The sequence below is a fragment of the Sceloporus occidentalis genome, unplaced genomic scaffold, assembly GCF_023333645.1.
Source record: "Sceloporus occidentalis isolate IW3139 unplaced genomic scaffold, rSceOcc1.0.p SCAF_7, whole genome shotgun sequence".
In the NCBI taxonomy this organism is placed as follows: domain Eukaryota; kingdom Metazoa; phylum Chordata; class Lepidosauria; order Squamata; family Phrynosomatidae; genus Sceloporus; species Sceloporus occidentalis.
Window position 1 is genome coordinate 53197384 of NW_028316987.1, and position 27351 is coordinate 53224734.

General features: G+C 39.2%; 1 protein-coding gene across 2 annotated transcripts in view; it reads right to left on the bottom strand.

Annotated features, from left to right (window-relative positions):
- KCNH8 (potassium voltage-gated channel subfamily H member 8) overlaps positions 1–27351 on the bottom strand; it is a 196637-nt gene that overhangs the window by 22171 nt on the left and 147115 nt on the right. For both annotated transcript variants that reach the window (XM_089532959.1, XM_089532958.1), the window contains exons 8-11: positions 23868–24065; positions 19916–20115; positions 16454–16703; positions 13797–14011 (exon numbers count right to left, since the gene is read on the bottom strand). In XM_089532959.1, the coding sequence (XP_089389085.1) occupies positions 13797–14011; positions 16454–16703; positions 19916–20115; positions 23868–24065 (863 nt within the window). The remainder of the gene's footprint in view (positions 1–13796; positions 14012–16453; positions 16704–19915; positions 20116–23867; positions 24066–27351) is intronic.

Here is a 27351-nt window from a genome sequence, read left to right on the forward strand (position 1 = left end):
AAAATACTCCAAAAACCAAAACATTTTTCATAGGTGGATGACATTGTGACTCCTTTGCTTTCTCATGGTTCAGTGTACACAAACATTATTTCAAATTATTTAAAATGCTGTATAAAATTACCTTCAGGGTATGTGTATAAGGTATATATAAAACATAAAAGAATTTCGTGTTTAGACTTGGGTCCCATCTCCAAGATATCTCATTATGTACATATATAGAAATATAGGTATTCCAAAATTAGGAAAAAAATCCAAACCCTAAAACACTTCTGCTGCCAAGCATTTACATGCTACGTGTTACACTCTACTGATGAAATTCAAAGATATAGCCATGTTAGTCTGTAGAATCAGTATACAGAGAGATCCTGTAGCATCTTTGAGACTAACTAAAGGAAGAAGTTGGCAGCCTGATCTTTCGTAGACTAAAGTCTACTTCCTCAGATGCATGTGCTATTAAATGTGTTCTATGAAAGCTCATGCTTCCAACTTCTTTCTTTAGTTAGTCTCAAAGGTGCTACAAGATCTCTACATACTCATTCCAGTGGTGAATATCTGTGCTGAACTAATGACTTTGCCCCAAAGAGCCAAATTTACACTCTGCTCAACCTGGAGCCAAGGGGCAGAGGAGGTGATCCAGGTTAGTTAGCTAGTTAGTTGTTTTTTTAAAAAAAACTTGTCTGTACCCTCCCTTCTGTTTCAGTGTTTCAAGGCTAATATGGAGAATTTTCTTTTCAAATGTACAGCCATGTAGGATGGAACTCTACAAGAACACTGTGGATGCCAGTTGAAGTGGAATGAAAACTATACTGACTAGCAATAGATTCTGGTGGCTAAGCTTGCCCTCTTAGAAGTAAAAGTATGGTGAGTGTTTTGTTTTTTTAAACAATAAAACAGGAGTCTTTGGAGGAGAATGATTCAGGGTAAAATTACAACTGCAAACAGAGGGAAAAGTCATGAAGACGAAAGGGATTAGAAGCACCCACAACTAACATTCCTGCCCATGTCATCAGTAGATGCCTACAAATGAAACAAAATGAGCCAGCTTTTTGAACCACACTATTGAGGTTTTTAAAAAGTGAGCAGGAAAATGTAGCAGCATCTGGAGAGGGAAACCCCAGAAAATGACAAGCAGCAGCACTATCAGAGAAAGGTGTGGTATGAATAACTCAAAATGAGCCTGTTCTAAATGTCCTCTCAGTTTTCATCAGACTTACATGAAAAACCTAAGGGAAATAGAACAGGAAGGCTCCAAGATGCACCACATTCTGAAATAGCATAAACTTAAGTATAGGTTGAGTCTCCCTTATTCAGAATTCTGAAATCCAAAACATTCCAAAAAACAAAAATAATTTCATGGGTGGCTGAGATAGTGACACCTTTTCTTTCTGATGGTTCAATGTACACAAATTTTGTTTCCTGCACAAGATTATTTAAAATTTTGTATAACATTACCTTCAGGCTATATGTATAAATTTGATATGAAACATAAATGGTTTTTGTGTTTAGACTTGAGTTCTGCTTCTAATTTTACGTACATATATGCAAATACAAGTATTCCAAAATAAATTAAAAAAAAATCTGAAACACTTCTAGTCCAAAGCATTTCAGATAAGGGAGACTCAACCTGTAGTGGTTATATTGTGACCACATTATCAAGTTGTGACTACATTATCCAGTTTTATTCACAGGTGGTTTGCCACTGCCAACATCACTTGTGGGTTTCTATGGCTGCATGGGGATTCCAACCTGAATCCCCCACCAGAGTTCTAATCTAACACTCAGACCACTACATTTCATCATCTCTGTTCCCTTGACTATTTACCAGCCAACCCTAATTTTCACTTTGCCCCTTCAGCACACCAAGTATGCCAAACCTAACACCTACAAAAATTGAGGGAACATCTATAAATAAAAATTCATTCATAATTCCAGTATCACGACACTGATAAAACTGTACATTCTGGCAGTGGTACAATAGGATTTGACCCTTTGACCTCAAGTGATTTTTGTTGTTTCAGTATTTGGGGATGGGTGGGATGCAGGGTTGTAGTTGATGGGGTGGAGAGTTATGAGATCTGTGCCCTCAAATAAGAATTTTACTCCCCAATCCAGAAACTTTCCTTCGGTCCTGAAATTTCTAGCATTGCAGACAGTGGGAAATGGAAAAATTGTCATGCTTAGAACTTTTATAAACTTAGTAAACTTTTTTTTACTATATAAATATAAGGAAAAAGAACAGTCTTATTATATACATAAAATGAATTCTTTGTTCTTTTCCAAACATGTCATTTGCTAAAAAAAAGGGGGTGGGGGTGGTAAAAGTACAAACTCAGCCTTAAAACAGGATTTGCACTCAAATTGGAATGCTAATATGCTTAGTATTAAGAAGTACAAAATTCTGTTTGTGAATGTTGGTAATATGACTGTAGATCAAATGCCATATGCTTTGTTCCTAGGGATTTTTCTGTGTGGTAATGGAAAATACATGAGCATATAACAAGGGATTACTGTATCACCTAAAAGCTTAGTGACTCATACATGTTCATCTCTTTCTATTTTTCTCTGAGTACGAGCTTTTTTTCCTGAATGAAATATGTAAATCCCTAAATTACATCCCACTGAGACAAATGCAGTCTGAAGGACCTCTTTGGTCATTTATAATTATTAACGTATTTACATTCAATAATTGAATATAATATCCCCAAGACAATTACTTAGTCCAACATTGACTGAATTTTAACTCTCCACTTCACTCCCTTGCGCTGTTGCATTTTGTGTTCTCTTTTGGTGCCTTTTTATGCATCTCTGGTGGGTTATGGAGCAGGTTATGAAGTAGAAATACCTATGTGAAATAACAAGCAAAAAAAGCACAGGTCTTTTTTCCCTGAGTTGATAGTTTTAATATTATTGTTAAAGTGGCAGAAAAGTTAAGTGCCACAGAATGACTGTTGTGATCATGTGGGAGAATCACCAAAGGGTTCAATGCAACCTCCCTTTCACATTTAACATTTAGTGCATTCATACTGATGCATCACTTTACAGAGGCCATCACCGAGAGTCATGGTGAAATGCTTTTTTCATCACCTTCTACCATACTGAGCTTCAGTGAAAAATTAATTTCATATTTGTGCTCATCGAATTCCTTTCAAAGTTTCTGAACTGAATAGAGAAGGGGAAAGGAGAATTTAAATTGCTGTTATGTGCCTTCAAATTGACTGTGACTTATGGTGGCCTTATCCTACAGTTTTCTTCACATATAGAGGTTTGTCATTGCCTTCCTTTGAGAATGACTGTGTGTGTGTGTTTCCCAAGGTCGCCCAGTGAGTTTCCATTTCCTTGGCAAAATTTATCTAGACAAGGCTGGCCATTGCCTACCTTTGAAAAGGAAAATGTATGACAAGGCCAGTGTTACCCAGTGGTTTTCTATGCATAAGTAGGGATTTTAACCCTGATCTCCCAGAGACTGAATCCAACCTTTAAACAACTACACCATGCTAGTTGTCTTGAACTGTAATACATATTTTTATATATGGCTATAAGGCAGGGATGAGGAACCTGTGCATCTTCAGATGCTGTTGGGCAACAGCCCTCCAAGCACTGACCATTCACTATGCTGATTGTATCTAATGGGAATCTAACAATTCCTGGAAGGTCAACATTTTCTTACCTATGAACAAAAGAGTGTGCTCTAAATTGTTCTCAACTATCTCACTCCTTCTGGGAAAGTTAACAATTATAAATCTTGTTTTATTTGAGAATGGATTAAACATTTTCTTTCTAGTGTCACATCTCCTGCCAAATCAGGAGTGCTAAGCAAATGCTTTGAATCATCATCATCATCATCATCATCATCATCATCATCATCATCATCATCTATAGATTTATGTCCTGTCTACTTTGCTTTAAGACAGACATTTCTACAGTTTAATTAAGATTAAAGGCAAAGCAATACATATAGATTTAAAATAAACATGCTATAAAAAAGAAGTATTGCATTACTCAGTAATTTGACATGTCAGTCAGTCAATAATATTACAATATAAAGCATCTCCAGAAGTCCACTGCCAATAGTGTAGTTGAAAAATGATCCAGCCATAGATCTTGCATATATTTCACAGAAGCTGTTTGGTTCGACACAAACAGGAAGGAAGGAAGGAAGGAAGGAAGGAAGGAAAGCAGCCATGTGTATGTGGAATTTAATGCAGAGAAAGTGAAAGGAGTTTAAACCTTCCCTTGCAAGACATTTTTTCCACTCCAAATTTCCCTGCTGGGCTCCAGGTGCATATCTGGAAAGGTAAACAATATGTAAAACCCTGGGGAAGAAAACATTTTGGATATGAAATCTGAGCTGGAGTTAAGAAGTAGGAGTTAAACACACACCTCCTTGCCCCATTTCTCTTCTCTTCAAGATTCTCCTCTTTAAATCATGGCTGAGAACCTATTTGAAATCTGGGGGCCATAGGTGCCCACACTGGACCTCAAAGGGCTGCACCTTCCCATGCCCTACCTTCTTTTAAAACCCTTTTTAAAAATTAGCTCTAAGAGTATGGACAGCAATAGCACTAGGATCTGAGCCCCCACAAGTGGCTTAAGACACACCAGAGGCCTTTCTTGAATCAGGAAGTGAAGTGGAAATCACTAAAACTGTTCAGCTCTACCCTGACTTGGCAAAAATGGTCCCATGGTATGGGGTGTGGTGGGGATTTAAAGTTTTTGAAGCAGGGTTCTTTAGAGGTTTCAAAAATGTCCCTACATGTTGTATGCATCCCATGGGTCACAGTTTGGCTCACCTCTGCTTGATATAAAGTGTTGTTAGTCCTTCATAGAATCACTGAACATAGAACCATAGAGTTGGAAGAGACCACAAGGGCCAACCAATCCAACTCCCTGCTATGCAGGAACTCTCAATCAAAATATCTCCAACAGATGGCCATCTGGCCTCTGTTTAAAGACCTCCAAAGAAGGGGACAAAAAAAAGCAGACAGTCCTACAGTGGTGGAGAAACCCAAGAAAATATTAAGTCTGAATTTTAAATTAAAAGGGCAGTACATTGGCTTGAATGCAGTGATGTGGCTAGGCATGCAAGGAGTACTGTCCATACAGGGTAACAATCCAGAAAAGAGAAGGGGTGACACCTGGTTGTACCCTCCTCCCACAGTGAAGGAGAGGCGCATGTGTGCCCCTCCCAGTTTTGCCATGGCAGGGGAGGCCTACTCATGAGGAGCCCTATGCTGCTGCACCCAATGAGAGGGCCATGTGCAACCTTTTGGCTGCCATCCCCCCACACAGCAGCCCCCCCACACACACACTGGTGACACCAGGGGTGGGGGCACCATTGCTTGAATGTTGAAAATGGAACGTTTTTTAAAGTTATACACATATAAATATATGTGAAACTAAGTATGAATGTTAAAACAGCAGGCAGGAAGGGAAAGCAAATGACACAGAGGGAAGATACAGGGTAAGTTAACAGTTACCAGGAATTGACAATACACACCAGTAGAGAATCTGAGCCGAAGGGCAAGAGATTGTTAGGACATGACTTCTGGTTTAAGTAAAATTCCTTGGTTTTGTTATATACCGTAGCTCATGCTTGCGTCTTACTGGTAACCACAGCAACATGAAACATGATAATAATTCACAGCATCCAGAATGCAGACCTTCAGCAAGTCACATTCTCTCAACCCCAGAAGGAAATGGCAAACCTCTGAACAAATCCTGCCACGAAAACCCAATTGTATATTTGCCTTTGAGTTGCCATAAATTAGAAATGACTTGAAGGCACACAATAACAACATGAGTGCTACATTTTTTTAAAATGTTGTCTAAATTCATTTTGAGAGCCAGAATGGTTTGGTGGTATGAATGATGGGCTACAACTCTGAAGACCAAGGTTTGAATCCTCACTCAGTCACAGAAACTTACTGGATGACTTCAGACAACATTTTCTCAGCCTCAGCAACAGGCAGAAGTGTATTGCATCTGAACAAATCTTGCCAAGAAAATCCATAAGTTGTCATGAATAAAAAACAACTTGAGAGCACACAACAACAACAACAAAAATTCATTTTAGGCATTTAAGGGAGAGACTCATGATATAGAATGTGAAAAAATAGCAAAACCAAGCAGTTTATTTATTTCAGATGCTCTCAACTTTTTGACCTGAAATTCACCAAAGTAACAGAAATAAAATTGCTGTGGAGGGAAGTCACCAATGAAAACCAAAACACAGGGTTGGAGGAAAGGCCACAACTTTTTTCAACCAAACAGAACAGGGGTAGGGTTGGCCCCAAAGTATAAGGTCTGGATCTTACATCAATCAATCTCTGGTTGGTGATTAACTGAATTGCTTGGTCATGGCCAAGCTCCGGGATGAAATAGGGGCAACGAAAACGCCCTCTCAAGACATGCAACCGGTTGATTGCATGTTCGCAGTTGAGCCCCAAGTCACCAGGAGATGTTGAATCGATGTGGCCCCCACAATGACCACACCACATGACCTCAGTGCTCTGGGGTCCCAAAGGACTCCCGATCCAGTGCTATGCAGCCCTGGAAACCTCCCACCAGATCCAGGACCTATACAACCGTCTCCATAAAGTTGTGACGATACAGCACCCTGAACCAAGGGAGGGAGGGTGGGAGAACCAAGCAAGAATAATGCCCAGGCAGGACACCACATGGTCTTATATAGGCCTAATTACCAATCAGGGGCTGGAAAAAGGAGGAGGCACCACCTACCCAGCCCCCTGAGCCAATGAGCTGTGCCCAGGAGACCGTGGCAGCCAATCCTCCAAAATGGCCAATGGCAGGCCCACCTGGCCCCAGCAAGGCTTTACTTTATCCAGACCTTAAAAAAAGGTACACCAACAGATGTTTTTTCTCTTTAAAACTGAAAAGCAGTGGAATATGGATTCTTTTTGACCTCTGGAGCATTAATTACCATATGCAACTAGGTAAATGACTAGTTACTAGTTACTTGCCTTTCATCCCTCTAGCTCAATAATCTTACAATTCTATTTGCAAGCAACTGCTCATTTAGAGTTTGCTCTTTTAAGGCTGCAATGAATTCCACAGCATCCCTGCCTATAAGAATAGAACAGTACATAGATTGCAAAACAAATGACTTTTGAACCTAAGACAGTTTTCTGGTTATAAATCTGTTTGGCTCAGGCTTTATAGCCTCCTTGTACGACATTTTAAAAACACAGATAAGCTGCTTTACTAGACTATGGATTTTCCTCCCCAAAATGTAACCTTCCAGTTAACCTTTATAAGCTGATGCCTCATGTCATAATCCTAGGAAGTGAGTTGAACAAGGAGGGAGCAAGTTCAAAGGAGTTCAAAGGCTAAACTTAATAGTTGCATGCTGTCACTGTTTCAGACTTCAAAGTTGCCAGCTTTTGAACCCATCTCTGTGGCTGCCTTTATAGTAACAGTTTGACATGCACCTGTTATGAAGTGGTAAAGTTTAGCTTCATGCTTCAAAAAGTTTCCTCTGGTGATTGCTGCAGATCAAGCATGTATTTAAAGTGGGACAGCAAGTATCTGGTTAGGTCTCTCTTTCGTGTGACCTGGTCAACTGGTCAACCCAGTTACGATAAACCTAACTACAAATAAAAATTTGAGGAGGTGACTTGCATTCACAAGAATTAAGGGGGGGGGGGAGATCACAACACATTTCAAGTATACAACATTTCATAGATGAAAACCAGGTCACGTGTGGCCACCCAACATCAGTGTGGGAATGTGGGAAAGTACAGTTAGTGAGGAAAAACACACAAGTCAGGTCTGAAAATCCACACTCACTCTGCAGCCACAGTGCAGTTTCCTGGTCTGTGATGACTCAGATAACACCACACTCACTATGGTGAGATTGAAGTAACCCAGAAGATGATGACAATCATGTGAATTATCATGTAGAGTATTTCCAGCGACACAACTGTGTCTGCAAAACCTTTCCAGAGTTTCCAGTCAAAAGTGAACTAACAGGCAGTTTTGTTTTCTCCAGAGTTTGGGAGAAAAGACCCACATTGACTGCAAATCCTCAAGAACCATACAGAAGGATGGGGGAAAGGGTGTGAAAAGTTTTTTTTTTTGAGACCTCAGCCTGTTTCCTGGCCAAGTGGGACTAGAAGAGGAAGGAAAAACATTACGATCTGTTTTATCACACTAGGGGGCAAACAGGATTTAAACAAGAGTTAAACGAGAGTTAAACAGGAAATGTCTGATGTTTAACATACGATAGGGGGAAAAGGAAAGGAAACCTTTATTATGACAGCAAGGGTGGTTCAGCTTCTGCCTCATCGAGTACCCCTGCTAGGGTATGCTGATCCTAGAATCACAGATAAGCTGAAATTAGCCAGGGTCTCTGTTCTTTCCCACCTTAGCAGCAGCCCTGTAGCAAAAGCTTCCATGTTAAAGTTGCCCAAAGGCACATCAAGGCTGAAGGAAGGAAGCGGAAGGAATTGTCGCACAATAAATTCACAGTGCATAGATTAGATCCAGAAGCATGGAACCAGCACATTTAAAGGTGTGCAATTGGTACAAAAATATTAATAAAATCTTATTCAAATAGGGTAGCTATAAAAAATAACTTCCTAGTGCTGGTCAGTTGTCCCAGTGCATTTACACTCATTGGACAGAAGTCCTAGAGCAGGTCAGCTGAATATTTCAGGAGGGAGGAGCTGGAATTCCTGCAGAGACCATCCTCTAACAAGTCCTATATTACTTTTTCTTTTGCCCTCTTGGAAGAAGTAACTGAAAATACATTAAACTAGTGCCGACATGGAAGAAAGAACTCCATGCAGTCACAGAAAATCTACTAGCCATAGACTACAGTTTCATGCAGAAATGACACTTTGGATTTCAGCTACAAATGCTATTTGGTAAACAGTTGCTGGTGAGCAAAAACTACTTGGAACCAATGGGCTCACACATTGTATCATTTTGCATTGTTGATATCATTCTAATACAGCTCAAATTTCTCTTTATTATATCTAAGGAGCTTATCACACACACTTTTGTCTTCATTCTGGGTACAGGCACGGAACACGTGTGGCCGAGTGAAAATTGACTTTATCGCATTCTAAACAATCCTCAAGATGTCCCCATGCCATCACTGACCCTAACCTGTCCCCGAACCGAGTGAAGCGGGTGGATTTTGCTCAGCCGGAAAGATTCTGGCTGAGCAAGAAAGCTTTCTGGCTGAGCAAAATTCACATGCCTTAGCCCAGCTGAGGCACGTGAATGTTATTGATGGCATGGGGATGCCTTGAGGACAGTTTAGCACATGATAAACTCCATTTTCACTTGGCCATGCACGTTCTCTGCCTGTGCCCAGAATGGAGACAAAAGTGTGTGCGATAAGCTCCTTAGATATAATAAAGAGAAATTTGAGCTGTATCAGAATGATATCAACGATTCACTGCCTGTGCCCAGAACAGAGACACAAAAATGTGTGTGATAAGCTCCTATAATGCTCCCTGTACATAAATACTGATTATATGCATTTCAAATGTTTTGTCTGTACTGAGAGCGGTGTAATAAATAAAACTATAATGTTTAATTCTTTGTAAAGAAAGTATTCAAGCTAGCTGAGTAAACTGTCTGCAAACATAGATCTCTACTTGTTCAACTAAGCCATCTTTTTCTGAACAATCTGACACATATTGATAGTACCTAAATGAACTGAAGGCAGAGGAGTCATCCTTTCCTCTGAGATTTTCATCTTCCTTTGGGACTTCATTAAAGTTTGTGGAATGATACAGCAGACCTGTGAGTCATTCAGGTTGCAGTGATGCTTGGTGGTAGGAGATGAATTAAATCTCCCTGTAGCAACAAGGAAAAGGTGTTATCATTCTGTTTCTGGGGGCACAGTAGTAATCTCATTCTGTGTCATCTAACAAATTAGTTCCTGGTTATGATATCATGTCCCATGGCAAAACAGGAGAGAACCTATCAGGGCACCTAAGACTGCGAGTAGACCTTGCAAGTTTCACACAGGAAAATTCCAATGAGCTCCTGGGAAACTTGCTTGAAATGTTGGCATAGGCTCAAATATATTTCTTTTTTGTAATAATTCATTGCAGATATGCTGTGTCATTTCCCGAACTCTTTCCAATTAGTTCTCAGAGTTCCAACTACTACTCTACCACTGGTCCAATCATAATAAAATCCCAGGTGTTGAATGCATCTAGGATATAGACCAGTTATAAGCCAGCAATGTTATTGTTAATTCAATTTGCCATTCTGCCAGTAAACCATGTAAAGAATGAAGGTTGAGTGGAAATAGGATTTCCTAAGCAATCATGTAGCTGCATTCTGAATGACCTGCAGTTGATAGAGAAACACTATCTAAAGCCCCCTTGCAGAGGAAAGTGCAAACAAAACAAAATAAAGTGCCGTATAAGCCTACAGTACTAGCATATTTGAATGCTGAAAAAGATAGTAGATGTGTATGCTCCTGTATCCATTTTCTAAAAGGAGAACTTTTCTATTTGCAGCCTTGAGCTATACTAATAACCTTCATGGAAAGCAGCAAAATAACAATGCTACACTCTGGGTACACACATCATTGGTTTCTGATAATACTGCCAACCACTTGGGCATTGTTGTTTCCATCTGCATCATGAGGCTTCCTTGAAGCAGTCAGCTCATCTTGCCACTTTTGAAACTCTGCTCCAAAAGGCTGGTACAGGTTTACTGTCTGTATTTTCCACCCATGATACATTTCAGATGTTTTTTCATTCTAGAAGGTTAGAACTAGACTATCCCGCCTTCTAAATTAGGACATTCAATGAAATATATTACCTTTTCACACTTGGTGTCCACATGTTCAATAAATACATGAGCATGACCATGCTGAATAGCCTCTTCAATCCACTGATATAGTGTAAATTGTTGCAGAGATATAACCTTTATGTATACAACAGTATGTGCAAAGTTCCATGTAATTGCACTAGAAGACTTCATGGTTATAGTTGTACAAGCAAACAGCCCCTCTCTTCACTCATGTTTTGTTTGAAAATATATGTCTGCCATATAGCCCTGAAGATTGCTAATGGATAACTAAAATCCAGTGAATATTAACATTTGCAAGTGAAATTTCAGTTAAGTTGCTAAAAAAAGTATATTTCCTCCTATTTATTGGATATATACTAGTGAGAACAGTGCGCCGGAAAAAAGCCTCGCACACCCTAGAAGAAGTAATGGGGTGTGCGACCATGGTGTGTGTGGCACCACACAACAGGCACAAGCCCCATTACTTCCATAGGAGCTAGAGGCCACACGTTTTTCTTTTACGCGGGGTGTGTGTGTGTTCAGAATGGATCCCTCATGTAAAGAAAGGACACACTGTATTAACAAACACTAGATGACCGTCAACATTCATTAGTGTATCTCTGAACACACTAATCTAAATCCCAGGAAGCATAAAACATTTATTGTGTCCCAATAGTAACTGGAAAAATAGTGCAAATAATACATTGACTGACCTTTCTTAAGCATGTAGTAAAACTAGCCTTTTGAATTCTTATACAATCAAAAATCTAATTGATGTATTATCAGGAAGAAGACCAGATTTCTCTGTGCATCATCCCACTTCCTCTCAGTTTTCCTCTGCCACTGTGTTGATATGCATGATCTCAAACACTGGCCTCATGGTGTTTTGAACTTTGCTTCTAAGTATGCAGTCGTTTTAGGTATCTTCCAAGATAGTTAAATTAGTTTCTAATGTGTGTATGTGTGTGTGCTGCGTTGTGTGTGGTAACTTTAGTGAATGCTGAGAAATAATATGAGTTGTGGTGATATTGTTTTAGGAGATTATCACACGGAGGCTTACCATCGCTAAAATGTGGCTAAATTGCCAGTCACATTTGTTTCCCATGATTACATTATCAGGAAGGCATCCCGTTTCTCTTCTGTCCTCAAAGCATCTGCGCAGCAGACATTTCTCCAATAACAGGAACTTCTGTTATTGGAGAAATGGCTGCTGCATGAATGCTGTGATGATGGGAGAGGAATGGGATGGGAAACAAGTGTGACTGGTGATCGCATCATCATGGTTTTAGGACAATTTAGCCACATTTTAGCAATGGCTAACGTCTGCATGATAATCTCCCTTGAACCAGACTAAAGTCTCAGATTCTACACTGGCTCATTTCTTCGGTCTTGTGTATTCAGTCTTTGTTGTTGTTGTTGTATGCCTTCAAGGCATTTCCAAATTATGGTGATTGTAAGGTGAACCTATCCTGGGGTTTTCCTGGCAAGAATTGTTAAGAGGAGGTTTGCCATTGACTTCCCAGAGGCTGAGAGCTATCTGGAGTATATCAAGAGTATGTAATGGAAGATTACAAAGCTGTTTGGGAAATGAGAACGAATGATCAATTTGGAATCAATTGATCCCCTATCTAAACTTCCACCATGATTTCTAAGAAGTTAGTTCATATGGAAGGAACAATCTCTGCAGATCTCATTCCATGCAGTTCTTTGACATAGCTTTGTCTCCATGGGTACACATGTGGCCAAGCTATCAAAAAACACAAGCATGTGTTTGCAGGAAATATGTACCATGAAAACATACTTCAAATTTAACTGGTGACTTCACTGGGTTCCTGTTAATTTTGAATTGTCTACAGATGCTGATTTACATTAGTCAATTAGTTTATCCAAATATGCCCTCTCTACAAATGTCTGAGAGAAACCTAGATAACAGGAAGCTGACAGCGAAAATCTAATAAAAGCTCAGTACAGATAGCCAGACCCAAGACAAATTTGGTTTTTCATATCAGGACACCTGTTCTACATATCAGAACACACACACACACACACACACACACACAGTAAGATAAGTGATCAATACACTTGCAACGTAAATGATTTACCCAGACCCTTAACAACTAGTATATAAATTGGAACACTGACTTAAAAGTACTAAAAGCAATCTCTTAAATTACAAGGGAGGCACTATTTCAATCCTCTATTCACTTCTCAAGTGAGATTTTATGATCTAGTTACTTGCATTGTATCACTGTTCCAATGGGATGGCATAACAATGACATTGGGAAAAATGAGTAATCAGACCCTTCCCATATACTCTTGCTATTCTAAAATAACCAAGTAGCTAGGAATGCAGCCATAGAAAAGAAGTGAATATATTCTTGTAATTCCAGGGAGATGGCCACAGTAAGATCACACCCCTCTAGGAATTTCATCACATAGATTTATTCATCACATAGATTTATTCATATAAAATCACAAGGGTAGAAAAGTGTAAATGAAGCAGGATAGTAGCATCCATGGTGGAACCTTATCAGAATCTTTATCGTGACTGGTCTGTAACTGGTCTGTAGTCTACTAGTGCCTGTGTTACACCTTTTGTCAGGCAAAGCCTATAAATAGCTGCCAATCATGCTCCTGTTGAGGTGAATTTCCCCTCAGCACTATGTTTTGCTCAACACATTAGGTAGGATGTATATCATATATTTTAATATTACTTTGGATCAATGTTTAATGAGACTGGAAAGGGCAGTAAAAATATGAGGGGAAAAACCCACACCAACATGAGGACAAAACCCACAACAAAAAGAATTATTCATGTAAAATCATAGTGTCATAGTTCATTTATAATTTATAATCTATAATTCATAATTTGACTGAATTATCATGTCATGCACAAACAGAATTTATTCTGAAATTAACAGAGTACAAATATCTTTACTCTTATATAGGAAAATTGGTAAAAGACAACCTTTATTTTTAAACCTTAATGTAGTCTCAGTAATTTTAAAGCTACTCACATCACTTTCATGGCCTTCTCGAAGATTGTATGTGAGATCATGCTGAATTTCTTCCACAAACTTGTGAGCATATTCTGGGTAAAGGTCTAACACTTCAAAGAGTCCTTTGAGAATAATACATTGGAGGTCACAGTAGGTTAGAGCTTTCACATCAGCATTCGTTTTAATCACTTGGTCTTTAATTGAAAGGTTTGCTCCAATTAAATCTCCTTTGCCTAATGGAAAATAAGGGGGAGGGAATGAAACTGTCATTCTTCATTTTTAAAAATACTACTTTTTATTGAAACAGAGAACAACCTAAACACATCAAAGATGCATTTTTATGGAAGAAGCTTCTGATAGTAATTGAAGACTAGTAGTTGGAGAATCCAGGTGAATGTTACCAAACCACACTCTAAAGTAGGGAAAACTTGGATCTATGGCAATTTCTCCTGATACAAATATAGGCTTTGGATGTCAACATGCTAAACAGCCCAAGGCTGCTATCCTAATGTGTTCTGTGTCAGTTTCAGACCATTGCATGATATTGAGTTTCAGTTTAGTTAAGGTTTAAAGAGGTAGCAATGATAGATTGTTGTTGCAAAAAATAACAAGAGTCATGTAGCATCTTAAAGACTAACAAATTTATGATCACATGAGCTTTATAATAAACTTGTTCATCTGTAGCTTTGTTATCCATCAGACTTTCTTCTTGTTTTTAGTTCGCTCATGGAAAACACATTGGAATTGCTTCATTCCAGTATGATCCAGCACAGTTTAATTAGGCACCATGGAAATTAATAATTAAAGCATAATTGTTTTGCCTTGTGATTGAATCTCTCATTCTTATTATTTGGTTTTCATGATTATGGTTCAGTGAACCACTCACTAGCCAAAACACACATTCTTGGGCTACTGTGAATTCCAGAATCCAGAACATACTGAAATGAGATATTTCAGTATTCTGAATCTTGTTTAAGTTCACACAGACACTTTACAGCAGTATGGCATATCATGACATTTACTGCCATAAGCACTTCCTTCCTGATGGTAGATTCTTTTTTTAAAAAATAAAATAAAATTATGTTAATGCTCAAAGTAATTCTGGTCATGTTTATTCACCTTAAAGGTTACTAGCTCTTTGTCAGATAAAACTCTCCTTAATGATTTTCACATAATTTTTCTTTATAGCATCAGCATTGTGACTGGCATTTGTATGTGTTTAGGTATGAACAAATACAGTGTTACATATTCATTTCAATGACAATGTATATGTAAAAAGGAATGCTTGCTCAGATTTGAAATCAGTGGACAAGAAATGTGGGTGCACGGATTTGGGCACATACGAATTTGAATATGTGTGTCCATAAAGCCAAGTACTCTTGTCCAAATGGTCATGATCCAGACTGAGGTAAATCTAATCCTGCTCACAGGGCATACATATTTATTTAAGTTAGGCATTTATACCCTTTAGCCATAAGTGTTCCCAGACTGACTTACAAACAGTTAATTTGACAGTCCTTCACATGACACACAAAGAAGGAAAGAATCAGGAGGGAATAGGCAGGGAAGAATAGGTGCAGCAATAGTTAACTCCTGCCATGATGGAGGTATGACTGGCTGTGTTTCTCAGCCCTCAGAGGCTGGAGTAAATGGAAAACTGGAAGGACGGGTTTGCAGCATCAGCTGGGCACGGGGATGGCAGAAGGATCAAACAGCTCCTGCAATCCCATCAGCCACTGTTTCTACCACTTGTTCCCTCTCCTAACCTACAACCCAGTATGTGAGAGAAAGGAAGCAGGCAGTCCCTGGATGATTGGGCCTGCCAGTACCATGCAAGTTATTTCTCACAAGGGAAAAGTTAAATGTCTAGGAGAAAAAGATGCTCTGTTACATCTAGGGAAGCACCCTTTGGCTTTGCTTCTTCCTTTCCATGCCTCAGTGACAGTTTTATTGTCCTTTAACTTAGAAGAATTGAAGTGAGACAAGGGACTAGATGAACTAGAGCCAGAACATTACTTATCTCAAACAACGATGCACCTTTGCAGCATACTTATAAGGCAGACAGGGTTGGGCAAGCATAACAAAGATAGGTCCAGATGTAAGATGGATGGGGTTTTAAGGCCCACTGTGTCCACTTGTATGTGCTCCATCTGCCGTGCACAGTTTGGAGAATTAGTATAAAGAAGTTTTCCAAGTAATATGGCCCTAATAAAGGGCTAAAAATCTAATATTTCATCTACATATTCAAGGACAAATAATTTCTGTACTTTACTGCCTGCTGTGGAGGGGAAAAATATTATTTTCTTCTCATTTTTGCACATCCCAAAATGTTCAGGAGGATTATTCTGCACAGAATTACATATAGTTCTTCTGTGCAAAAATTAAATAGTTTGCACAGAAAAGTCATGATAAATATTATGTAAAATAATACCCACAATACTTCAGGATGTTTCAGTACCAGACAAAAACTTCACAGAAATTTTATGGTTGTCCTATTCTTCCCAATGGTTTTTCCACACACCCCCTTTCAGTTAGAAAATGAATGTTAGCAAATATTCTTTTCATTCCTATCCAGAGGACTTGGGCATACCAATCTTTTTCTATCTCCACTGCTTCCTGGTCTCTCTCTCAACTCCTTCCTCTACTTCTCTTTTCAGCAGTGCATAAAAGCTTACCTAGAATTGCCAGCACCATGCTGTCTTTTAGAACTTCCATGGAACCTGAGCACACAAAATAGATAGCCTGCAAGGCATCTCCCTGCCGGAGAAGGTACTCCCCAGGAGCACAAAAGGAGGTTTTGATATGCAGAGAAAGAGACCTGAGGCAACCGCGGCTGGCACACGCAAAAAGGGACAGCTGCAGAATCTCCTTGTTCAAGTGCATGGTAATGTCTGAGCGCAGCTCATCTGGAAAGTCCTTTAAAAGCTGTCCAGAAAGAGAAAACAATATTTGATATCAACAGTCTATTCTTCTGCCAAACGGATATGAATATTCAGAATTTTCATAGTATTTGTTTATTGTATGACTCGTTGAAGCGTACCTACCACTTCCTACCTTATGAGACATTCCAGCCCAGTTTTTATGCTCCCCTCTTTTTTTAAAATTAATTTCTGGAATCGTAGGAGCAGTAGCTCAGCTGACCTTATTTTTCCCTGCCTATTTTCATCTCAGGAGTCTTAGAGGAGTTTATCGCTTGGCATTTTAAATTGGCTCCAACCTTCTGGGCTGCAGCCAGGATATGGGATGGAGGCAGGAATTATCGCAAACTAAATCCCTGCTGAATTACCAGCCACCATCAGCCCTGGTCCAAGCCACACTCCATCAGCACTTTTTAGGAGTCGGAAAGCTTTCCAACTTCTAAAAAGTGCTGGCGGAGCACAGCTTGGACTTGGCTGGGACCCGGGCTGATGGCAGCTGGCAATTCTGTGGGGATTTAATGTGCGATAATCCATGCCTCCATCCTGTCTCTATGCTCTGGAATTGCACGAGACAAGAAAAGGGCGGGGTGTGAATTTCATTTCCAGCTGGTGCTGCTTTCTCCTGCGCGTTGCCCCTCTGGTGCATAACAAGAGTTTTAAAGGCACTGAGCTTGGGGACCGGAAGCAGAACCCTCCGCTTGGGGTCTTGTGGCCGCAATGCAGTTTAAGGCAGGGATGACTGGGATTCAATGTGGAACTGGCTTCATGTCATGAAGACAGTCTGTAAATGAACTGGGGTTTTTACCCTGTGTTGTAAAGACAGGTTGTGGAGAGGTTGGGGAAAAACAGTTCATTTGACCTGTGTAGACATGCCCTTACTAGCAGTGCTTCAGAGAGCTATTTCTTCTTTCCTAGCTCCTTTATATTAATTTGAGCTCTTTCTGTTAATTTATGACAGACTCCTTGTAATTTCAACATGGAAATAGAATTGAAGCATGGAGGACTATTAAAAACACTGTCCAATTTAGAGGTATCTGTAACAATATTCTGATGTGTTGTGGCAGCCCCTCTTTTTGTTTCTAAGCATAATAATCATGAGTCTGCATCAATTCACCTGTAAGGAAAAGTTACAAATTTTAACTTAGAAAAGAAATGGAAATAATGTGAGAAATTACAGAGGTGCTAAAATGATGTGTGGTGTGAAGAGGAAAGTCTCGCTCCTAATACGAGAATCAGTGGTTATCTGCTGAAGCTAAATGGTGGGAGATACAGAACAGATAAATGGAAGTATTTCTTCACACAGAATACAGTGGAACTCAAACTCAATACCACAAGATATAAACTCATCACTTGGTATCCACGGACTTTCCATTCATGGTTTTTTATCATTCACAGATGACAAGTCCTCTCTCCCTCCCTACTCCTTTCCCTCCTTCTTCTCCCCACCTGTCTCAAGCTGTACTGTACTGTAAATGTCATGTTAATGTCATAGTGGGCATTGGAAATGTTATTATGGCTACTGTACTGTAAATCAGCATCAATATTTTTTGGAAAGGCAGGAAATAGAATTTGAATATAAATGTATTTATGCCTAGATAAAAATCCAGTGATCTGTCTGCTGTGCTAAACTCTTGTTCAAAAGCTTGTTCAAAAGATCTCACTTACACTAATATATATTCTCCTAGTGTTAGGACACAAGTATGTATATATGCTTGTATCCTATTGATAAATATACAGCTGAGTATCCCTTATCCAGAATTCTGAAATATGAAATACTCGAAAATCCAAACTTTTCCATATAGGTGGCTGAGATAATGATACCTTTGCTTTCTCCTTGCTCAATGGACACAAAATCTGTTTCATGCACAACATTATTAAAACTATTATGTATAAAATTACCTTCAGATTATGTTTATAAGGTAAACACAAAACATAATAGATCCTGGCCATATAATGCTCCCCCCACAGACATATACAAATTAAGACTCTGCCCACCATTATTTTATTATTGTAGTATTGTTTTAGATTTTTATCTGTAATTTTAATGGATGGAATTGTTTAATCCTTTTTTTAAAGGGGGAGAAATTGTATATATTGTATTTTTTAAAGGTTGTATGCCGCTTTGATTGTGGAAACAAAAAGCGGGATATAAATTAAAGTTTTATTTATTATTATTTAAATGAATTTCATGTTCAGACTTAGGTCCCATCTCCAAGATATCTCATTATATATATTCAAATATGCCATAGATAAATAAATAAATAAATAAATAAATCCACAATCCAAAACACTTCTGGTCCCAAGCATTTTGGATAAAGGAGACTCAGCATGTAGTTATATAGCTATATACAGAAATATAATTAAGGTAGATATAATTTTATCCTTTTAAACATTGTTTTATTGTATTTATTTTTACTAAAATTCACTGCTGGAAAGAGGAAAGGTCTCAAAGTAGACTTAGGCCCATTACAGACTGGCTAAAAAGTACGCGCGGAGCGCATACTAGGGTTAAGACGGCGCGGTGCTTCCGCACCGCCCTAACCGTAGTGCGTGCTCTGTGCACACAAAATGGTGGCAGCCGTTCCACACGGCCGCCGCCATCGATACGTGATGACCGCGCCACCTCCAAACGAGGCGGCGCGGTTGTGACGTATTGGAGTCGCGGCAGGGCACCTAGGGCGCCCTTTCCACGACCCCGGAAGGAGCTCCGTTTCGGAGCTCCTTCCTGGTTTGGTCCGCTGGGCACAGCCTTCAGACGGCTGCGCCCAGCGGACCAAAGGAGAAAGGGGCCAAACGGCCCCTTTCTCCTTCTCCCCGCCACCATGGGGTGTCCTTGGGGCTTGAAGCCCCAAGGACACCCCTTTCCAGGCTGCAGGGAAGGGGCCTTTTGCCGCTTCCCCGCAGCCCGGAAAGCGGCGGATCGGGGCCTCAGCGGCTGCCGCTCTGGACACTGAGGCCCCGATCTGGCGGGGAAAGGTGCTCCTACAGGCCTCCCCAAAGGGGCGGTCTGTAACGCGCCTTAATCCCCCACTGGGGGAAAATGGGTCTTCTCCAATTGATTTCAAAGTGTTTGCTCTCTCTATATCTATTCAACCCTAAAAAAAATTATATATACAGTACCATTAAAGTTATTCTAGAAATACAATTCCAACAAGGAGGCTAGATATAAATGACTAGAAAACAAGTCAAGCAAAGAAAGGAATTATTGTAAATGATTACCTCATTGGAATCTATTCCATTATTGACTGACCATGTGGTTTGGAAATATTCAAGCATTCTTTGCTTCAGCTGCTGTGGGAGGTGATGAACCCTTATAAAGTCCTTCAGATCCTTGGTTCTTGTGTGATAAAGGGACCATCTGGAGTACATCCGTTGAATAATAGCAGTCACATTACCAAACACCAAGGCATGCATCAAGGCTGTAAAAACAAGAAAGTATGCTGATACAATAAAAGATATTACTGTCCCCAAAAGGGATGCTGGTGATTTAGTGAAAAATAAATTGTTTGTTAATTATGCCATGTAATATAAAGTGAGCAGCTAATGGTACACAATGGATAAACTTAGTCTGATAGAATCAATAGACTATATCCAATAGTTAGTCTCATCTACAGTGACCGCAGGCTACATCTGCACTACAGAATTAATGCAGTCTCCTTCTTCTATATTATACATATTACTGACCCAGAGGTTCTTGACAACTGCAATCTGCACAGGCAACTAATACTGGGAAAAACAGCATATGTTTTATATTTCTAGAATACTAGTTATTTAAAAATACTTTAATGTTCTAGATGGTATTCTTTTGGTATATATATAAAAGTACTAGATCTATTTATAATTTATGTTTGCATTTTAAATATCCACAGTTGCAGTTCAGGATATACGACTGTGATGTTAGTTGTAATTTTGCCATTGATATTCAATGGGAGGACTGCATTTGTGAGTATCAGACTTTTTATTGACTGTTTCCAAAATTCCTTCTTAGTTCGCAGTGCCAGCCTGCTCAAGAGCTCTATAATAATATTGTTATACATTTTGTTTAACTAACTATAATGAATGTAAAGCACACACACTGTATTCATCTCATTATTAAGAATTTGCTCTTTTTAGAGCTCATTATAATTATAGCTGTAACAGAACAGGGCTATTGATTTGGAGTGCACTCCTAATTGGCCAAGATGGTCACAGGCCAGCTATAAGCTGACACTAAACCAGCTGGAGCTGTGCTGAATCCACATCTCACCCAGTTTACAGATGCTGGAAATTATTTAGGACTATTCTCACCTCAGAAATAGGACACATAGTAGAAAAAGGATTAATTTGTTCAGTTTCTCATTAATACACATTTAAAAATCAAATTCAATTATATTTGCATTGCAAGGGGAACATTTTAACTATTAAATTTATTTTAATTTGTCTGATTTAAGTTAAATGTCTACATCTTCCATGGATGAAGATGATCTTAATTCTGTTTTGATCCAGAGAGCAAAGGAAACAGATGCATGATATAGATTCCAACAAGAGTCCCAGGGATGACCTGTATCCATTTTGAAAGAAAGGAGGGCAATCTGTATGCAAAGAACCCCCCAACAGACACAGAGCTGCTATTAGTACATGTTAGTTTAGCTCACCTGTTGGTTTAACTAACAGTGCGTGGCCTACACCTGTGGGCTATATTTTAACCTTGGAAGTGACTTGAATTATTATTATAGTCTAATTATGCATTAAAATAAAGATTCCTATAGTCATTTGCATTTATTAAATCACCTGATGGTAAAGTTAATAATTAGACTGTATGGTTTCTTAACTCTGTGGGAGTGGGACGAAATCCTGCATTTTCAGACTATGATGGTGGAGTTCCATTGTCATAGCTATGTCTGACAATGCCACTCTGCAAAACCCTACAGCAGAGCACTGTCCCAACTGAAGGGTTTACAAGGCACTGTGGATTTGGGTACTGGGAAATGATGTCTGCAAGTGCATCCTGGCGATGGAGTGCATCAAAAATCAAGTAGCTGGTGAGAGCCCTCAGGCTCCTGCTGCAAATTCTTCTCTCAATATGTCCTGTGACTGCGAGAGCACCTCAGACATCATTGCCCAGTGCCCTTATCCACAGTGTCTTGGAAACCCTTAAATTAAGACACAGCTTGGCTGAAAAAACAGATTTTCAGAGACATGTTTGATGACCATAAACAAGAATTCCCAAAGTTATGAAGTTGTTAAGCCTGGCTTCCAATCTCATAATTGCTGAACAAGATGCCAACTATATTATTTTAAATCCCTTTCAAACATAATGGGCTTTGTTTGCAACTATTATTGCACTGAAATTCTCCTTGTGTTGCTTTGTTCCGGTCAAATCCATTTTTGGGGAAAAAAATCATTGTCTATTTACCATTTATATTTATCCCCCACTTTTTGTGGGCTGAAACTACACTGCAGAATTGGTACAGTTTGGAGCCATATCAGCTGCCATGGCTTTATGCTGTGGCACTCTGAGATTTGTAGTTTTGTGAGATGTTTAGCTTTCACTGGGAGAAAGCTCTGTGTCACAACAACAAACTATGAATCCCAGGATTCTATAGGATGGATCCCTTACAAGTAAAACTGCATTAATTCTGTAATGTAGCAGCAGCCTTCCAATGATGTCAAAGCGATAGGCATGGCTCTCCCCCACCCTTCTATCCTCACAGAAATTTGGGAACTGAATGAAAATTTCATGTTGGGAGGAGAATTCTTATTGGGGACAATGTTTTTATTCACCCACACAGGTATACTCTTGTTTCTCTGGATCCTCACTGGACCAGATTCAGACCATTCACAGGCTAGGATCTCCATAGGTAAGATCTCCAGTCCTGGAGAAGTATCACCTAATACAGTACTGCCATTATTGCATCACTGAGACTTGGTGCCTCTGTGGGGCAGCCTTTCACCATCTGCACTTGAAGAATTATGAATGACAGTGATAATGTGGCAATGCTACCCACCTATATATTCATTGCTGGGGAGTTGCAGAGGAGCATCACCATATAGTTCCTTTTTCCTCTGATAAATGATTGTATAAATTCTTTTACTAGTATCTCTTTTTGGATAGATTCAGAGCATGGAACAGAGCCACTGAAATCAATGGGACTGAAGTTATTCATGCATTCAGTCATATTGTGGTGCTGCATAGGAAAAACAAAACCTGTTTGCAGAAGCATAACACCCTACTTATTGGCAGCACATAGAGGGATCCATGGTTAGAGCAGAGTGAAAATCATGTCCAGCTTGTGCACTAAGGCAAGTTTTTGAAACGTTCATATATTGTTGTTGAATACAGGCTCAGAAACTCCAGTATAGAGTCACAGTTAATCTTTATTGGGATGTCTGAAATCAATTTGGAATCATGTTGGTAACTTAGGCTGGTCTAATGTTATGCTAATGTAAAGGAGAGCTTTTTTGGGGGGGGGGATGATTTGCAGCAGCAACAGCAACAGAGAGATGGCAACAACAACAACAACAAAAACCAACAAAACAATACAAAACAAAAATTGGAAGGCAGTAGGACTTTCCCCCCTTGACATGGATATGCAGTCTCTGCATATCCTGTAGCCGTTTAACCCCTTCTTTTCTATCCATTCCCACTTTGTCTCCTAGTCTTGGAATAGTTAGGCCAGCCTAGAGGATCAAAGCTAAGATCCCTTCCTGATTTAGCATCTAATAAATATAGTGGGGGTGTTGGAAACTTTGTTAAGATCAGCTTTAATGATGTTCAGATAATTAGCGTGAGTCAGCAGGAACTGAATCACATCTACACATCATGTTTCCTGCAGTGAACAAGGTTTCTGTGACACAGCTTCCAGCTTTAAAAAATCCTTTCAGTACTGAGTCTATATACCTTTGTTCACCTGTCAAAGAGTATCTAGCCTGTATCTCAGCTACTCATCAGGCAATTATTTAGTATGGGTCATATGTATGGACCTCATTTTTTGCAACACCAGGCTCTCTAGAACATGCTCAAAGCCACTAGAAAAAATCCCAGTTTTAAAAATAGTTTCTTGTCTGAAAATCATCTCCAAGCCATCCAAATCCTCACAAGCCCATTCTAAAATGTGGTGGTTTGCAGGGTTGACCTGTCTGTTCGGGCCCTATATTCTTATTGTATTTGCTATGTAATGTGTTCACTTACCCCCAATCAACATTGTGCAAATAGAGAAAATCTTTTCAGTATCGGTATTGGCTGACACATTGCCAAACCCAACACTGGTGAGGCTGCTGAGCGTGAAGTATAGGGCAGCAATATAGGCACTTCTGAGTGATGGGCCTCCTAATGTATTATTGCCTTGGTATGGAGACTCCAAGCGTTTTCCCAGTTCATGAAGCCAACCTAGAGGCAAAGAAACATGGCCCATGGTGAGTATAAATTTACAATAACATAAATAGTTCATTTCAGTTACAGTTTCAAAATACAGTCACCCCGCTGTTATCGCGGACTTAAGATCCACGGTCTTGAATATTTATGGAGAGGCGACCTCTGTTAATTTCAATGACATGCATCCTGACAGCGCGTGCTCCGCAGGCGCTCATGGGCATACACCCCATTTAAGCCTAGCCTATGGGGCTTGAATATTGGTAACTCTCTGTTTTTGTGTGTGGAGGGGAGAGTCTGGAATGGATCCCCCACAAAAACGGAGGGCCGACTGTACTTTAAGACCAAAAGATAGGATTTTTGTTATTTGATTCTGAGCAGGTTTATACAGATTCTGCATCCACGGATTCCACCACCCACAGCTGGAAAATATTCCCCCCACAAAATATTGATTTTGCCATTTTATATAAGGGACACCATTTTATTATGCCATTGTACATGCTGGGACTTGAGCATCCATGGATTTTGGTGTCCCTGGATGCTCCTGGAACCAAACCTCAGTGGATACTAAAGGCCCACTATATGCATCACTATAAGAAATACCTTATTACCGAACTGCAATATAACATAATTCAGAAGAAGGGAAATGAAGTACATAGCTCTAAATCTTGAAGTGAAGACACTTGTGTTGACATTCCCAAAGGAATGAGGGAGAGCTGAGATTAAAACAGAGCTGAAGAGGTGTTCGTACTCTTTTTTTTTTTTTTTTTGCTGTGATGCAACCCCATAAAAGAAATAATATAGCAGCTTCAACCATAAAAGGTAGTGTAACGAAAGTGGAACCATGCTGGAAAAGCTACAGTTCTGGGTATGGACAAAGATGGCTATATCTCCAATGGGGAACTCTTCCAGGTTCTGAAGATGATGGTTGGGAACAATCTCAAAGATGCTCAATTGCAGGAAATCGTAGACCAAACCAAAATAAATGCAGATAAAGATGGTGATGGAAGAATATCCTTTGAGGAATTCGGTGTTGTTGTAGGAGGCCTAGATATCTACAAAAAGATGGTGGTAGATGTGTGACGCTTTAGGACATCACCCAACACTTTTGCTTTCTTCATCTTTGAAGATCTGCTCAAGACGTACAGCAACACTCACTGTGTATTTAAATAGAAGTATTTTTCTCTGTGGAGCCACGTTTTCCAACATGAGCCTCATGAAGCCAACTAAGTGTTGTTGAACTTTTATTCTCTCAATAACTTAAGTGTAGCACTTTAAAGTCTGAAGGACAGCAAGATGGGAAGAGCATATCAGTGTGGTGGAGAAAGGGAAAGGGGTTGGCATTTTAATTTATTTTTCTCATCTTTTATAACAATAAAATATCTGTCTATATATATATGTGTGTGTATTTATATAGAGAGATATATGTAGCTTTTTATATGTAGTAGTTAGGTGGGCTTTAATTTAATATACTTGATTCAGAAACAAACTAGAGTACAAAGTGCCAAGCAGAACATTTAACAGTTCAATATATGGATATACATCATTACTTTTATGTCACACAGATATATATATATATAGTAGAAAATGTAAAGTTTTAAATGGTTGTTAGGTCAACTCTTTCCTTTTTCCTGTGATTATTTCAGATATTTATATATTGACTGGCTGAGATAGCACTGCTTCTTGTTAATTTACCTTAATTACATTTTTGTAAGGCAAGAAACTTACGTTTGTTTATATATACCTGTTGATATATTACCAGACTGCATCTTTGCTTGCTAGCTTTCAGTACAATTCTACTTAGTAGTATGAGAAAGTGTAATTGAATATTCATGCCAAGAACTAGTCCTTGTGTACAAATAGGGTTTACTTATGGCCATTTCATCATTTCACATATTAACTGGATGCAGTTGCACATAATATTCCCTTAGTAATCATCAGCTGTGTTACATTAAGTAAACATAAAACAGTTGAAAGCATTTGCATTTGTTTCTCAGCATGTAGCTTAATTAAGAATTTAGGATTAATAAAATAAATGCCTAGAATTCCCATTGCACAGTGAGACGATAAAATTTACCTTGCCATGACGTTATGTTTCAAGCATATAGTTTCCCATATGCATTTAATGTGGTAGTATAAGTTGCATAGAAAAACTGGTAATGCTTTATATATGTGTAAAATATTCAGTAACTCTGAAGTAGTAAATCTCAAGGCAACTGAGTATTTCCTTCTGCTGAGTATTCCCACTGAGCCCAAACCCAACCACAATACAGCAGTCATTCCAAAGCAATCTGCAGCAACAGTAACCAACAACACAAAAAATACAACATACACAGATACTTTTCAAAGAAATGCCCTCATGCAAAGATTCCTTCTCCTCACTCTGAGGACTGGAGAAAAGGCTCCAGGCCCTGAAACCTAGGAGCCCTATTCCCATTACATATGTGTGTGTGTAGACCTGGCCTACTTTATGCTTTAATATGCAGCTCAGCAGTATTTAACCTGCTGGTACAAAATGAACTGAGAAATGTATAGCATCTTCCCTAGAAGATCACGTCTTCTAAAGCAAGCCTACACCTCCTGCTTCTTTGGGAATACAGCATGAAAGGAAAGCATTAGAAAGAAATAGAAATAAAATGTGGGATATATCTCTAACTCATAGCCTTGGAAACAGGAGTTTCTATGAATTTAAATGACAATCATGTTTGTTGTGTCAATACCATGGTAGACCACATATAAGTGGCTGTTTCCTGCTATACAAATAGATAGAAGCCAAATATTCAGTTTAGGGCATACAGTTTAAAAGGGCTGAATAAATCATATGACTGATTGCAACTGTACACTGAATAGCCCGATGCGTATTTGCTTTATGGATCGAAAGGACAATTAGGTCTTATACTGGAAGCATATGTTGTAACAGTATCACAGTGATAGCAATCACAATTAGTCAGACAGTTCTTGTGATGACATTAAGGAATCCATTTTAATCAGAAGAACAGCGATGGGTGAATTATGTGTGGGTTCAGCTTCACCACTACCAAATTAAAGTTATGCTGTGAACCAGTCCTAGAATACATTGCTGTCAGCTACCTTCGAGTTGACCTTGACTCATAGAATCATAAAATCATAGAGTTGGAAAAGACCACAGGGGCCATCAAGTCCAATCCGCTGCCAAGCAAGAACACCAATCCAAGTATCCCCAATCATCCTCCATTTAAAAACTTCCAAAGAAGGATACTCCACCACACTCTGAGGCAGCATATTCCACTGTCAAACAGCTCTTCTTGTCAAGAAGTTTTTCCTA